General features: G+C 40.0%; 1 protein-coding gene across 4 annotated transcripts; it reads left to right on the top strand.

Annotated features, from left to right (window-relative positions):
• The first annotated feature begins 605 nt into the window (after positions 1–605).
• Positions 606–12,852, top strand: exd2 (exonuclease 3'-5' domain containing 2). 4 transcript variants are annotated; one of them, XM_053633322.1, is made up of 9 exons: positions 606–689; positions 1,661–2,053; positions 2,131–2,405; positions 4,591–4,717; positions 4,900–5,192; positions 6,358–6,464; positions 7,300–7,435; positions 7,591–7,962; positions 10,431–12,852. In XM_053633322.1, exons 2-9 carry the CDS (start codon positions 1,682–1,684, stop codon positions 10,645–10,647), a joined length of 1,899 nt encoding a protein of 632 aa, XP_053489297.1. In that variant the 5' UTR covers positions 606–689; positions 1,661–1,681; the 3' UTR covers positions 10,648–12,852. The 4 variants fall into 4 exon arrangements, with proteins under 4 accessions (XP_053489297.1, XP_053489296.1, XP_053489298.1 ...); XM_053633321.1 differs by lacking the exon at positions 606–689 and having other exon boundaries at positions 1,051–2,053; XM_053633323.1 differs by lacking the exon at positions 606–689 and having other exon boundaries at positions 1,052–2,068; positions 2,149–2,405.
• The last annotated feature ends 441 nt before the right edge of the window (positions 12,853–13,293 follow it).

Genomic DNA, 13,293 nt, shown 5'->3' on the forward strand with positions numbered 1-13,293 from the left:
TCTTTTCTTTACAAAAAAAAGTAAATGTCATCTTTCTTTAACTCTCTCTTTTGCTCTCTGAGCTCCTCTTTCTCTCTTTATTCTTGACGTCGCTGTGGCTTTTATCATCAAGCTCTCGGCGTTCAGACACCAGAGACACTGCATCTTGCATCTTTTTTTTCGGCTTCTTCTTCGTCGATAAGACAGTTTTATACTTGAGCGCCATCAAGTCGTACTTTTATGTAACTTCAGCGGCTTCAGGCACGTGAGCAAAAGCACGAATCTCATTGGTCGGCCCGTTTTTTACCGCGGCGCGTCAAAAACCCGAATCCCTCGACGTTAAAAATATTTTTGACGCCACGCGTTTCATTCCCATTGATCGCCATTTGGGCATTAAACGGACCATTTATCGCGCTGCAAAAAACGTCCCGTTGTAAACGGGTTTTAAACCAGGTCTGAGGCCATAAGTGTGCCATTTGGCCAGGTAAGAATATTTGGCTTGCCTTACCTCCAGCTAATTAAATTGGTAACTGAATTGCAGTGGAATTGAACAGGTCTGTTATGACCGGCCTCCACCTGTGGCGGCGCTGTTGTGTGCAGAGCAGACGGCGGTGTTTTGTGATATAGGGACAGAAGAAGACGTCTTGCAGCTGTTCATTATTACAGCGTAAGTGTGTGCATGTGTTTGAATTGGACGCTCACAGCTCGAGGTAAGTAAAAAAAATATATGCGGTCTGTTTTTATACAATTAATAGAATATAAAACAGTTCACTGATAACGACGTTTTGACCATAACTCACTGTACTAACTTGCTTGCTACACCAACATACGTGACAGAATTAGCGGCTAGCGATGCTAAACAGCTGGGCTTGTATTTCAGAGCCGCGCTAAATGCTAGTAAACATGATACATGTCGTGTGGTGAATATTACACCGCTTCAAGATGAATTAGTTTCAGAGTAGAAACACAGCTCCACACGACTTCAGCTCGTTTTACACCGCAGAGTTAATCTGGTTTGCGCTCTTCGCTCTCTCTCGCGCGCGCTCGCTCTCTCTCTAATCAGCAAGCTTTTTTTGCGTGACCCTATACACTTACAGTATTGATGAAGCATTACAGGAAAGAGAAGAACTGTTTATTAATATCATATTGGTTATAAAACTGAGTGTCCGTGTTCCGAGTCGCTCTCTCCCCATTCAGTCTCTCTGTCTCTCATTCATATCTTTCTCTCTTTCATATCTCTCTCACTTTAAGCATCAGAATGGGAGGGGAGATCTCTGTGACTTTAACCATGGAGTACTTGTTGATGCTGGAGGGGCTGGTTTGAGTATTTCAGAAGCTTCTTCTTCTGAATTTCTGGGATTTCGAGTTTAAAACCAAAAGCATTGAATGAGCAGCAGTCTCTATAGTCTGTGGTTGTTGGTAGAGGGAGAGCTGCTGTAATTGCTATTTCTGAAATCGCCTCTATCAGTATAATCCAGCTGACCTCAAATTGGTCATAAAGGAAATGAAGCAAAAACAGAAACATCAAGATGAAATTCACCACAGAAACTATAAGATGGCTTTATAAACACTTATTTGTTTCCTTCTGTTTTAGATTGTATGAGCATTGATTTGTGGTTCTGTGTTTTAACTTGGCATCTTAATCTTAAAACATCATTTTCTTTCTTCTTCGTGTCCTAAGGGAGCTGCTGCACATTACGAGATGTCCAGACAGAATACTCTCACTGCAGCAGTGGCAACCTTGTTAGGAGCCACACTTGGAGGACTGTTCCTGTGGCGTAGTATATGTGCACAGAAGAGAAAAGCTTGCAAAATCCCAAAGGACCCCCATCCGTTGCCTGTGGAGCGACTTGGACATGTGGAATTGAGCAGCACTGCTGTTCAGCACTCACAGCAGGAGCTCACACCACCATCGCTAGCACAAACTTCCAAACGTCTTTCGCTACCATCTATTGAGAAGCTACTGGAGGTGCCAGCGGTGGTGGTGAGCTCATCAGAAGAGTTTGAAGAACACTGGCCCTTGTTCCAGAAGGACCTGTCTGTCTTTCCTGTCCTGGGTTTGGACTGTGAATGGGTAAAGAGCATGCGTGTAAGAGGGGCATCTTCAAGAATTCAAATCCCCTGTTGTTAGAGACTGTCCTCCTTCACAAGGTGTTGTCTTGCCTTCAGGTGTCCATCAAAGGCAAAGCATGTGCGGTGTCTTTGCTCCAAATGGCTACGTACTCGGGCCGCTGTATGCTGGTCAGACTGCTGGCGTTCCGCGATGCCCAGCTGCCTCTCCCCAAAGGCCTGCTGCAGGTGCTGAGAGACTCTCACGTGCTGAAGGTGGGCGTTGGCTGTTATGAAGACGGCAAGCGTCTGGCCAATGACCACGGCCTGGCCCTTGTGTGTACGGTGGACTTACGCTACTTGGCACTTAGAGAGAGGTAATTATTGCAAACTCACTCAAACCTAGTCATTAAAGAATTACAATTTAAGAATTCTACCTAAAAACAAAAAGTTATGAAATGTACCAGCATAACAATACTCTTTACATGCTGAGGATTAACTAAGGATGGGTTTTGGGTTGAGCCCCCAGCAAAGCTGATTTTATACATGTCAAATAACATTGGTATAATAATTGCACTATAATAATATTCTTAAAAGGTCATATTGATTCCTCCATATTTGATCACCCCAGAGAGCAAACGAGCATGACCTTTTATCTTGGTAATCGTGTTTTATTGGCTGTCTGCTCATGCAGGATCTGAGCTTGGGGATATTGAGGTGACAGCCAGTGAACTGCAAGATGAGAAGATTTAATAAGGTGTAATTTCCCCCATATTAACAGCATGATTCTTTAAAATCAGTTCTCATGAAATTTTCATAAAGGTACTTTATTTCCTATGCATATTAATGTTATTACAGATTTTTTACGATTGCTATGACAATTTTTTTCAATACTTTTAACAATTTTTCTGAACTCAATGCACCAACACATAATTGGCAAAACGGTTCATTTCATGGTCAAAATCACACATTGTAAACTAAACTCCAACACTAAATTTCAAAATACAATAATACACTAACACAATAAACTATGTCTACCAAAACACTAGCACATGTTCTCTTCCAACAGGAACATTTAGTCAATCATAGCGCAATGTCATAAAACTCTCTCTCTCTCTCTCTCTCTCTCTCTCTCTCTCTCTCTCTCTCTCTCTCTCTCTCTCTCTCTCTACATATATATAATAAAATATTTACTTGCCCTTGTCTTCCTCTCCCTCGTGTAGGCATTTTTCTTACTTTTTGTTGCGCTATATTGTTCCTTTTCCACACAAGATCAGCCCAAAGAGGTCCTATTTTACTGTATACCATATGGTCATGTGATTGAAAGAACCTCAATACCTGAGTGTTAATCCTAGATGGGAATCAGCTGTGATTGATCTATTTGCACAACATCAATCAACTGTTTCTCAGTAGAATTGGAATAAAATACAAGGGATGTGTGTTCCAATTCACAATGTGAACAGCTCTTCACTTTGGCTTTAGCCTATAAGTTAGTTTTAGAACATGGTGTTATCTGTTCTGACGTACAGTGTGAAAGCATTTGGAAATTTGGCAGTAAAAATCCATTGTTTTGGTCTTGGTTGAGCTTGTGTGTAAAAGAAGTTCAAGCATTTTAAATTTGTGTTAACTGTATGCATTTTGTGTCAAAGCAACAAAAATGTGTTAATCGTGTAGCCTACACAGATGGATGTTGTGCTAATGGTGTTAAGCGTTTAGGAAAACTGTTAAGTATTGAAAAAATTGTCATAGCAATCGTAAAGAACTGTAATATGGCAGGATTGATTGTCTGTAGTTCATTCCTTGTAAAAGATAAATTCTGAATAGCACCACTGGAATTCCATTACAGTTTTTGTCCAGTCATATGAAGTAGGTAATCCTGTTTAATTCTGTTAGGAAAGAACAGCCACCATATAAACCACCTCACAGCTCCTGAATTAATTCACAATTCTGTCCTGAGATCTAGTGAGTGTCTGCAAAGTTTTCCCCCCATGATCTCCAGTTTCCTCCTACCTTCTGAAAAAATGCAAAATACTTTGAAGTGTATATATGATTGGAATCCAGTCTAGAATGAAGATGTCAGTGAATAAATCTGATCTCATCTAATTATATTTATAATTGAAAATTTAAAGGTGTTTTCTTATATATTTTGTGTCATGAAGGGTACTGGGTGCCATAAGATGTACCTTTATTTCCCCATAGGGGAAATACAAAATTAAACTGCTCCTGTCAAGAAGCAAAGTTTGTTACATGTTTAAAAAGTAATCCTGATGTTGCATATGGGCTTGCTCTTGTTTCTTGCTGTGGATATTGATCTGAATTAAAACTTGCTAAAACAAAGCAAAAAAGGGGTCTTTTTTTTTTTTTGCCTTCATTCACTCATTGCAACAGGTCATACTAGCCATTTGTGGATGAGATTGAAGATCTCTGGTAGATTTATTTATTTAGTGACTCATGATTGCTCGGTCAATGAACCTTAAAGTCAGTGCACAACTTTCAGTTATACTTTCTGTATGTGAAGCCAGAGATCCTTTTGTAATCAGTTGTGTCTTCTGAATGCTGAAGGCATGCAGTGCTGAATAATGGCCTGAGTTTGAAGTCCCTGGCTGCAGACCTGCTCAATATCCCCCTGGATAAATCACTTGGGCTGCGCTGTAGTAACTGGGAAGCTGAAAACCTGAGTCGGGAGCAGGTGGAGTACCTCCTTTCTTTTGTAACTCTACAAAAATTGTATTTACTTATTTATAACACAATTTCCCTGTGTATGACCATATAACCATTAGTTTCATGCAATTTAAAGAATCATTTATGCTGACAACAGTTTGAGAATGATGCCTCCTCTCAGACGTTTCGTTTTCTTTGTATATGCTTTAGATGTTGTACGCAGCACAGGATGCTCAGGTCTCAGTCTCTCTGTTTCTCTACTTGCTGGGCCTCTACTCTGAGCCGTGCCTGCTGAGCGAGGACGAGACTGCCTTCTCAAAGCTGGCTGGCCGCTGCCAGGGCCTGGTTGATGTGCCCTTCAAGTGGCGCAGTGAAGGGGACGACGGAGAACGCAAGCGCCGGTGCCGCAGGTCTACTGTAGACAGTCCTGAGTCTGGTGATCAGCAAGTACCAGACCCACGCAGGAACAAGCGGAAACCTCTTGGAGTTGGGTATTCAGCCAGGTAGAGCATTGCATTTTTATATGCATCTCAACTGCCTCTGTAATTCACAGTTATTGAATGTGCATAGATATTCATACACTCACCGAGCACTTTATTAGGAACACCCGTATACATTGATGCAATTATCTAATCAGCCAATTGTGTGGCAGCAGTGCAATGCATATAATCATGCAGATACAGGACAGCAACTTCAGGTAATGCTCACAGCAGCCATTAGAATGGGGGGAAATGTGATCCTGATTTTGAGACAGGCTGGTTTGAGTAGTTTTATAACTGCAGATCTCCTGGGATTTTCACATACAGCAGTCTCTAGAGTTAATTCACAATGGTGCAATACCCAAGGTAACACCTTATTGATGAGAGCTCAGTGGACAAAGGCCAGACCAGTTTGAGCTGACGAAGACTACAGTAACTCGGAAAACTACTCTGTACAATTGTGGTGAGCAGAAAAGCACCTCAGAATGCACAACATGTCAAACCTTGAGACAGACGGGCTACAACGGCAGAAGACCATGTCGGATTCTACTCCTGTGGCCAAGATAAGAAATCTGAGGCTGCAGTGGGCACAGGCTCACCAAAGCTGGACAGATGAAGACTAGAAAACGTAGCCAGGTCTGATCTTTAACAGAATGAATCCATTGATCCAGCCTTCCTTGTGTAAACAGGCCAGGTCCAAGTGCGTCTCTTCAAGGCCACATAACCCATCATACCAATCTTCTAATAGCTACTTCCAGCATTATACTGCACCATGTCACAAAGCAAAAATTCTCAAACCGGTTTCATGAACATGACGATGAGTTCAGTGTTCTTCAGTGGCCTTCCCAGTCACCAGATCTGAATCCAACAGAACACCTTTGGGACGTGGTAGAACGGGAGATTCACAGCATGAAAGTGCACCTGAAAAATCTGCAGGAATTGCGTGATAGTCATGTCAACATGGACCAGAATCTCAAATGGATTTCTCCGAGGTCTTGTGGAATCCATGCCATGAAGAATTGAGGCTGTTTTGGGAGCAAAGGGATGCCCTACCTACTATTATTATAATGTTCTTAATAAAGTGCTCAGTGAGTATGAAATTTCTTGCTCCTGAAAGATTTACGAAAAAATCCGTTTGTATCCAGCTTGATAAATGAGGTCCACTGTGTACATATTTACCCACTTTCAGGAAATCCCCCTTGTATGACAACTGCTTTCTTCATGCGCCTGATGGGCAGCCGCTGTGTACATGTGACAAGAAAAAAGCAAAGTGGTACCTTGACAAAGGAATAGGAGGTACATCACACACACTGATTTAATACTGACTGAATCAGTCAAATTGTAGCCGAACCAGCAATCTTTCTCAAGAAGATTGAAATGATCTCGCAAATGTGTATATGGTTAGCTTCAATTGGTATCCCATTATATTGATTAGTGTTTGGGTCCAGTTTGTTAATACATTGTAAAAGGTACTTTCTTTTCCCCCCCAATCTTATACAGGCTTTAATAGTATTTCTATGAAATAAACTGATTGTATATGCAGTCCTGAATCAAGCTATGACCTCAATTGCTTGGACCTAATTATCAAATTTATTTATTAGAGTACATGGTATCTGGAAACTTCCTGCTAGCTGTCTAACCTGGCTTAATGTTCATGAATAAAATAAAATAAAATACAGTCTTAATTATATGACTAATTAAGACTGTACAATATGTTTGATCATTAGTGTGATATTGGTCTTTGAAATACCGGTTTCATAAAAATCTTGCACTATGCAAATGAGGTCTCAAACAAAACACTATTTTCCTCTGAGGTCAACTCTGAGGCTCCTGATGAGTTTTCTCTGGGTGTAATATGATTTTGTCTATACAATATAGCCTTAGTGCAAATTGTCTACCTGTGCCAAATGCAAGCTTATTTATCAGTAGTTAAGCTGTTAACAAGCTATTATTTTTGCACTGCATGTTTTCTTGCACCAAGGCTTTGGGGGATGCTATCTTGTTCTACTTGTATATGTCTAGAATGGCAATAAATCTCTAATTTAAAAAAAGACCTTTTCTGGGGTGCTTTAAAGCTTGTAAATCTGCTGCATGCAGTGGTGTTCAGTGTGGCCTCTGTCCTTTTCCTCAGAGCTGGTCAGTGAGGAACCCTTTGTCGTGCGTTTGTTGTTTGAGCCCTCGGGTCGCCCTGACTCTCAGAAGGACTATTACCTTACGGCCAAAGAAAATCTCTGTGTAGTATGTGGAAAAGCCGAGTCCTACATCAGGTTTGTACTGAAGCAATGTGTGCTTTTGGGCATGCTTACTTTTGACTGAATATCAATACTCTGTCCTCCCTTAGGCATGTACATACACAGGGGACCAATAGGATTTCTGTTCTTTTCAGTCTCACTAGACCTTTTGCCCCCTCTCTCTCTGTTAGAAAGAACATCGTTCCACATGAGTACAGGCGTCACTTCCCTGCTGAAATGAAGGACCACAACTCCCATGATATCCTGCTGCTGTGCACTTCCTGTCACGCGGCATCTAACGTGTACGATGGCTTCCTAAAGCAGCAACTGGCAGATGAGTTCTCTGCCCCACAGGGCTGTGAGGAGGGTGTAAGGATGCTGGAGGACTCTGATCGGCGGCGGGTGCGATCAGCCGCTCGTGCCCTTCTCAGTGCCAATGACAGTATGCCCGCTTCCAGACGAGAAGAGCTCCTGTCAGTCGTTCATGAGTACCTCTGCAAGGAAGGAGAGGAGAAGGAAGTCACAGAGGGAATGCTGCACACAGCTGCCAACTTGGAGACTAGGTGAGAGAGCTGTGCAACACACTACTAGATTTTTGCAGAGTACAGTCAGGTCTATAAATACTTGGACACTGACAGTTATTGTTATCTCTGCAGTCTACCCACAGTGTAATGGAGTTTAAATTAAATAATAAATCAAAGAGCAGACTTTCAGTTTTAATTTGAGGGGATTTACATCCAAATTGATTGAGTGGTGTAGGAATTACAGCTCTTCTTTTTTCATACACGGTCCCCTCCTTTTAAAGAGACCAAAACTAAGTGGACAAACTAACAATCATGAAATTGTCATTTTTAATACTTGGTTGCAAGTCCTGAAGTCTGGAAGCCACGGACTTGACCAGAAGGTGAGTTTCTTTCCTGGTGATGCTCTGCCAGGCCTTTTCTGCAGTTGTTCTTGTTCAGTTTTGCCTTCATCAAATGAAATGCATGCTCAATTGGATTCAGGCCATTGTAGAACATTTCCACTTCTTTGCCTTAAATAAATGTCTTGGGTTGCTTTTGCAGTATGCTTTGGGTCACTGTTCAGCTGTATGTCTAATGGGTTTTGAAGCATTTGGATCAATCTGAGCAGATAACATCGCCCAGTACACTTCAGAATTCATCCTGCTCTTTCTGTCCGTAGTCGCATCATCAGTAAATACAAGTGAACCAGTTCCTCTGACAGTCATACATGCCCACTCCATATAATGAGGTGGTATGCTTCAGATCCTGGGCAGTTCCTTTCTTTCTCCATTCTCCTCTCTTTCAATCATACTGGTACACATTAATCTTACAGAACTGTGTTTATTAGATGTTTGTTTTTTTTTTTTTGGCAAATTCTAACATGGTCATGTTGTTTTTGAGGCTTATTAATGGTTGGTCAAAATCTTGTGGTAAATCCTGTGTATTTACTGTTTTGAAGACTTGTCTTGATTGTTGACTTTGACACACATACGTCTACCTGCTGGAGGGTGTTCTTGATCTGGCCAATTGCTGTGAAGGGGATTTTTTTTCACCAGGGTAAGAATTCTTGTACTTGACCACAGGTTTTTTGTGGTCTTCCAGGCCTTTAGGTGTTCCTGAGTTCACTAGTATGTTATTTGATTTGGCCACACCTAATGTTTCTGTCATGAGTTGGTTTTGATTTTTCGGCCTAATGATGACTTGCTTCACTGGCAGTGACAGCTCTTTGGACTTTATATTGAGAGTTAAGAGCAGCAGATAATACTGGTGTAAATGCTGCACTTAATCAGCTCTAGACCTTTTATCTGCTTACTTGTACGTGAAATGTTGAGGGAATAAAACACAGCAGAGCAGCCAACTGTCCAATTACTTTTGGTCCCTTTAAAGGCCGGGCGGCTGTGGCTCAGGTGGTCGAGCGGGTTGTCCACTAATCGTAGGGTTGGCGGTTCGATTCCCCGCCCGCATGACTCCACATGCCGATGTGTCCTTGGGCAAGACACTGAACCCCAAGTTGCTCCCGATGGCAATTTAGCACCTTGCATGGCAGCTCTGCTACTATTGGTGGGTGGGGATGTGTGTGTATGTGAGAATGGGTGAATGAGGCACAGAGTAAAGCGCTTTGGAAAAAAGCGCTATATAAGTGCAGACTGTTTACCGTGTGAAGGGGGGGATGGGACCACATAAGTGCTGCAAGTTTACCTTGTGCTGTTTACCCAATTTGGATGTAAATACCCTCAAACTAAAGCTGAAAGTCTACATTTATTTTAAACCCAAACATACTGTAGGGGGTTCTTATTTTTATATATATATATATATATATATATATATATATATATATATATATATATATATATATATATATATATATAATATATATAAATATATATATATATATAAATAAGAACCCCCTACAGTATGTTTGGGTTTAAAATAAATGTAGACTTTCAGCTATAATGTCTAGGCTTACCTTAGGTTCTGTGACTTCACAACTTTGCAAGTGCTTGTATTTGTTTAAAATCGGATATAAATGATTTATTTGAACAGTTGTCATAACTGTTTCCTCCTTTCACTATTATATGGAATTGTTAGTTGTAGTTACAACACACAAAGGTTGGAGCCTTTGTGCTGCTCAAATGTGTTGTACGTTATTATTTATGCTTCAGTGTAATGGTTTTCAGGCACGTTACAGAACAATTATCGACTTCTGTGCAGGAGCACTTAACAGATTTTCCCCCTACACTTGGATATAAATAGAACTAAACTAGAGGTTTCACAATCGTTTGTTGATTTTTGGCTTTTGTTAGAATGCAAATGACTTGAATTCAATAAATCTTTGATGTGCCCTCAATCAAATATAAATAGCTTTTTAAGGATAGAAATGTACAAAATAAGTGTCGTTGGGTGTTTTAAAAAAAAAATTGTGGGGGAACTCTTTAGCATCACTGGTGTATTTCTTCTCTTTTTGTTATCTTTGAAAGACCTGTCACCTGTGTGTGTGTGTGTGTGTGTGTGTGTGTGTGTGTGTATAGGATCTTTAACGAGAGCTATGTGCCACATGGGCTAAAGGTGGTACAGGCGTACGCTGAGAGCGGACTGCGCGGTCTGATTGAGTTGGAGCGGCGCTGGCGTCAGCACTTCCTGTCCAGCATGCAGCCCAACTTCCTACCTCCACTGTGGTCTGTCGACCACAACCATGAGAAATACCTGCGCAAGTATGGAGAGGACCTGCTCATTAATCTGACCTGAGTACACACGCTCCACAGCGGTAGGCAGAGGCGGTTTGGGCGAGACCCGGACGGCCTCGTCCCAAACCTGTGATGGTGTGTCGTATATTTCTAAGAGATGGACTTGTACTGATCTGATATTGACTCCTATATGAAGTGAGCCTAGCACGAGTATTAAGACTCTAGATGAACTGGGAACGACCAACCACAGGCTCTTGATTGTGGGCTCACTGTGATGAGTTAACACTGATGACTAAAGGGATGAGAGTTTAAAAAAAAAAAAAAAAAAAAAAGTTGCAGGAACTAATGTTGTATGTATGACAAAGTGGGAGAACAGTGCTCAACTTTCCATAAAATGAAACTTGTATATTTTTAACAGCCCAAACCTGCTCTTGATTTCTTAAAATAAATATATATATATAGGTTAAAATTATTGCAGGTTTGTGGTCCTATTAAATATTTTGTATAATTATGTGGTAAATCTAGGGTTTTGCAATATGGGGCTGTTGACGACAGTATTTATTTTTTACATGTTTTCACTCCTCATATTTCTAGACTTGCAATTATGCTCTTCAGCATATGTTGGTCTTTTATGATGGACTTGACATGATTCTAAACTTTACACCTTAAAATGATTAACTCATTCCTGTTAGAACTTTTTATCCTCTCTGATTCGTGAACGTTTATTTATTTTGCATGAGGATGGTGAGTTTGTGGCCACACCCTGCTTGTGTAGCTTTTCCAAATTTCCGAACATCAGTCAGGACACCTCAAAGTGCACATTTTAGTGCATCTTTCCCCCTGACTGCTTTGATTTGGTTTATAGCTCATGATTGTAACATCGAGTGGCATTTAAAGTTCACCCTTTAACAGCCAGAGAGACCGCTCCATTAGCAATAACGAGTTATTGTGATTCTCATAATCATGATCTTTGCAAATGAGATTTCCACATTTGAGCATGCCGAATTTAATTAAAGAAACTACAGCTTTTTTTTTCTTTTATTTACATTTGTCCAGATGTAACTTCTTAAAAGCTGCTATGTTTCCTTAAATTGTTATTAAAATATATATATATATATATATTTAATGTTAAGATGTCTCTGTGAGGTGCTAGTGAAAACGTAAGGAATGAGTCCTGCTCATCCCGCATCCCACACTGCTTTAAATACACACGTTAGACAAGCATTCCATTCACAATTTAACTTTTTATTATTTACAAAATCACAGTTAAATAAATAGTTTGTAAAAATGTATACAAAAGATTTTCTCTTTATGTTTCAAATGAATGACTAACATGACAGTGGGTCAAAAGAGTCATTAGTTGGGATTTAACACTTAATTACCCTTTTTTTAAATTTTATTTATTTATTTATTTATTTATTTTTACAATCTGGTACTGCAGAATTAAGGCCTCTTTGATTTTGGCATTAGAACAATCGGTCAGTAAAATGTGTCGTAGTCTGAAGCGGTGTCCAACACATGCTACCGTATTCACAGTATTTAATAAACTGAAAGCGGAGAATGACTGGAGAAGAATGACATCATCCATCAAAAAAATGGCACCTTGTCACATTTAGGGCTTGTCACAGTTCGTAGGGTTAAGTGCATTATGCCGTCACCTTTAGTTTTTGTGACTGTGTACTGAAACGTTTACCAGTGCATAGCATGTCTGGGAGTATGTCTAAATTGAAAAGTCAGACTGTATCGAACATAGTCATTAAAGTCTGTGGACATGTGGATATTTAACTTAATGGCACAAAGTCAATCATTAACTATACCTCTATCTGGCTTAAGCCCTAGTTTACTGTTAAATCCCAATGCGTCCATAGTTCCACATCCATATATTCCATACATCCTGAATATTTGCTTACAAGGACATACTGCTTCATCTTAAAATGTTTTTACTTTGTATGATATACAGCACTAACAAAATTTTAAGATTGTCAATGACCACACAACCAACATTGTATTTGTACTGATGGATGTGGTGTTAACTCAAGTGATTTATGGAGGAGGGCTAATTTTAAAACATGAAATAAAATACCTTTTTTCTGTATCCTGATCAACTTAATTTGCAGCGATTACCCAATGATCCATTGATATTGCTGCTGTTGTTTTTTAACATAATATTTTTCTAATGCCAGAATACAGGCAATGAACGGCTGGGAATCACGATACAGAAAGCAAAAGCGGCTAGAAGTTGGACTGAGGCACGACCATGTATTCAAGACCAACTGCTCATTATTGCTTGTATTTTAGAATATCTCTTCGAGCATTTTTATCTCCTTGATAAACAGTAAGATGCATCACAGTTTACTGCAGACAAAAAGAACACCTGCTAATATGTAACTGGAGTAACTGAATCTTACTTTCAATAATCACTGATGCAAATATGAAGTGGAGACCTTCTTGTTTTTTGTTTTTTTTGTTTTTTTTGTTTTGTTTTTAAAGAAAAGAATCTCTTGAATGCAGTAATAAGTTTTGCTGGTGATTTTCAGAATGAAGTGTGTGTTCTTTGGGGATAAACAAGCTGAAACGGACATCAGTATCCATATACTATACACTTGTAGTGTACAAACTTTCTTAAACTGTACTATATTATTTATAACCAAGCAAACTCTTTCCCCTTCACACATGAATTATCGTACTTGTCACACAGACATACATT

The sequence above is a fragment of the Ictalurus furcatus genome, chromosome 9, assembly GCF_023375685.1.
Source record: "Ictalurus furcatus strain D&B chromosome 9, Billie_1.0, whole genome shotgun sequence".
Taxonomy (NCBI): Eukaryota; Metazoa; Chordata; class Actinopteri; order Siluriformes; family Ictaluridae; genus Ictalurus; species Ictalurus furcatus.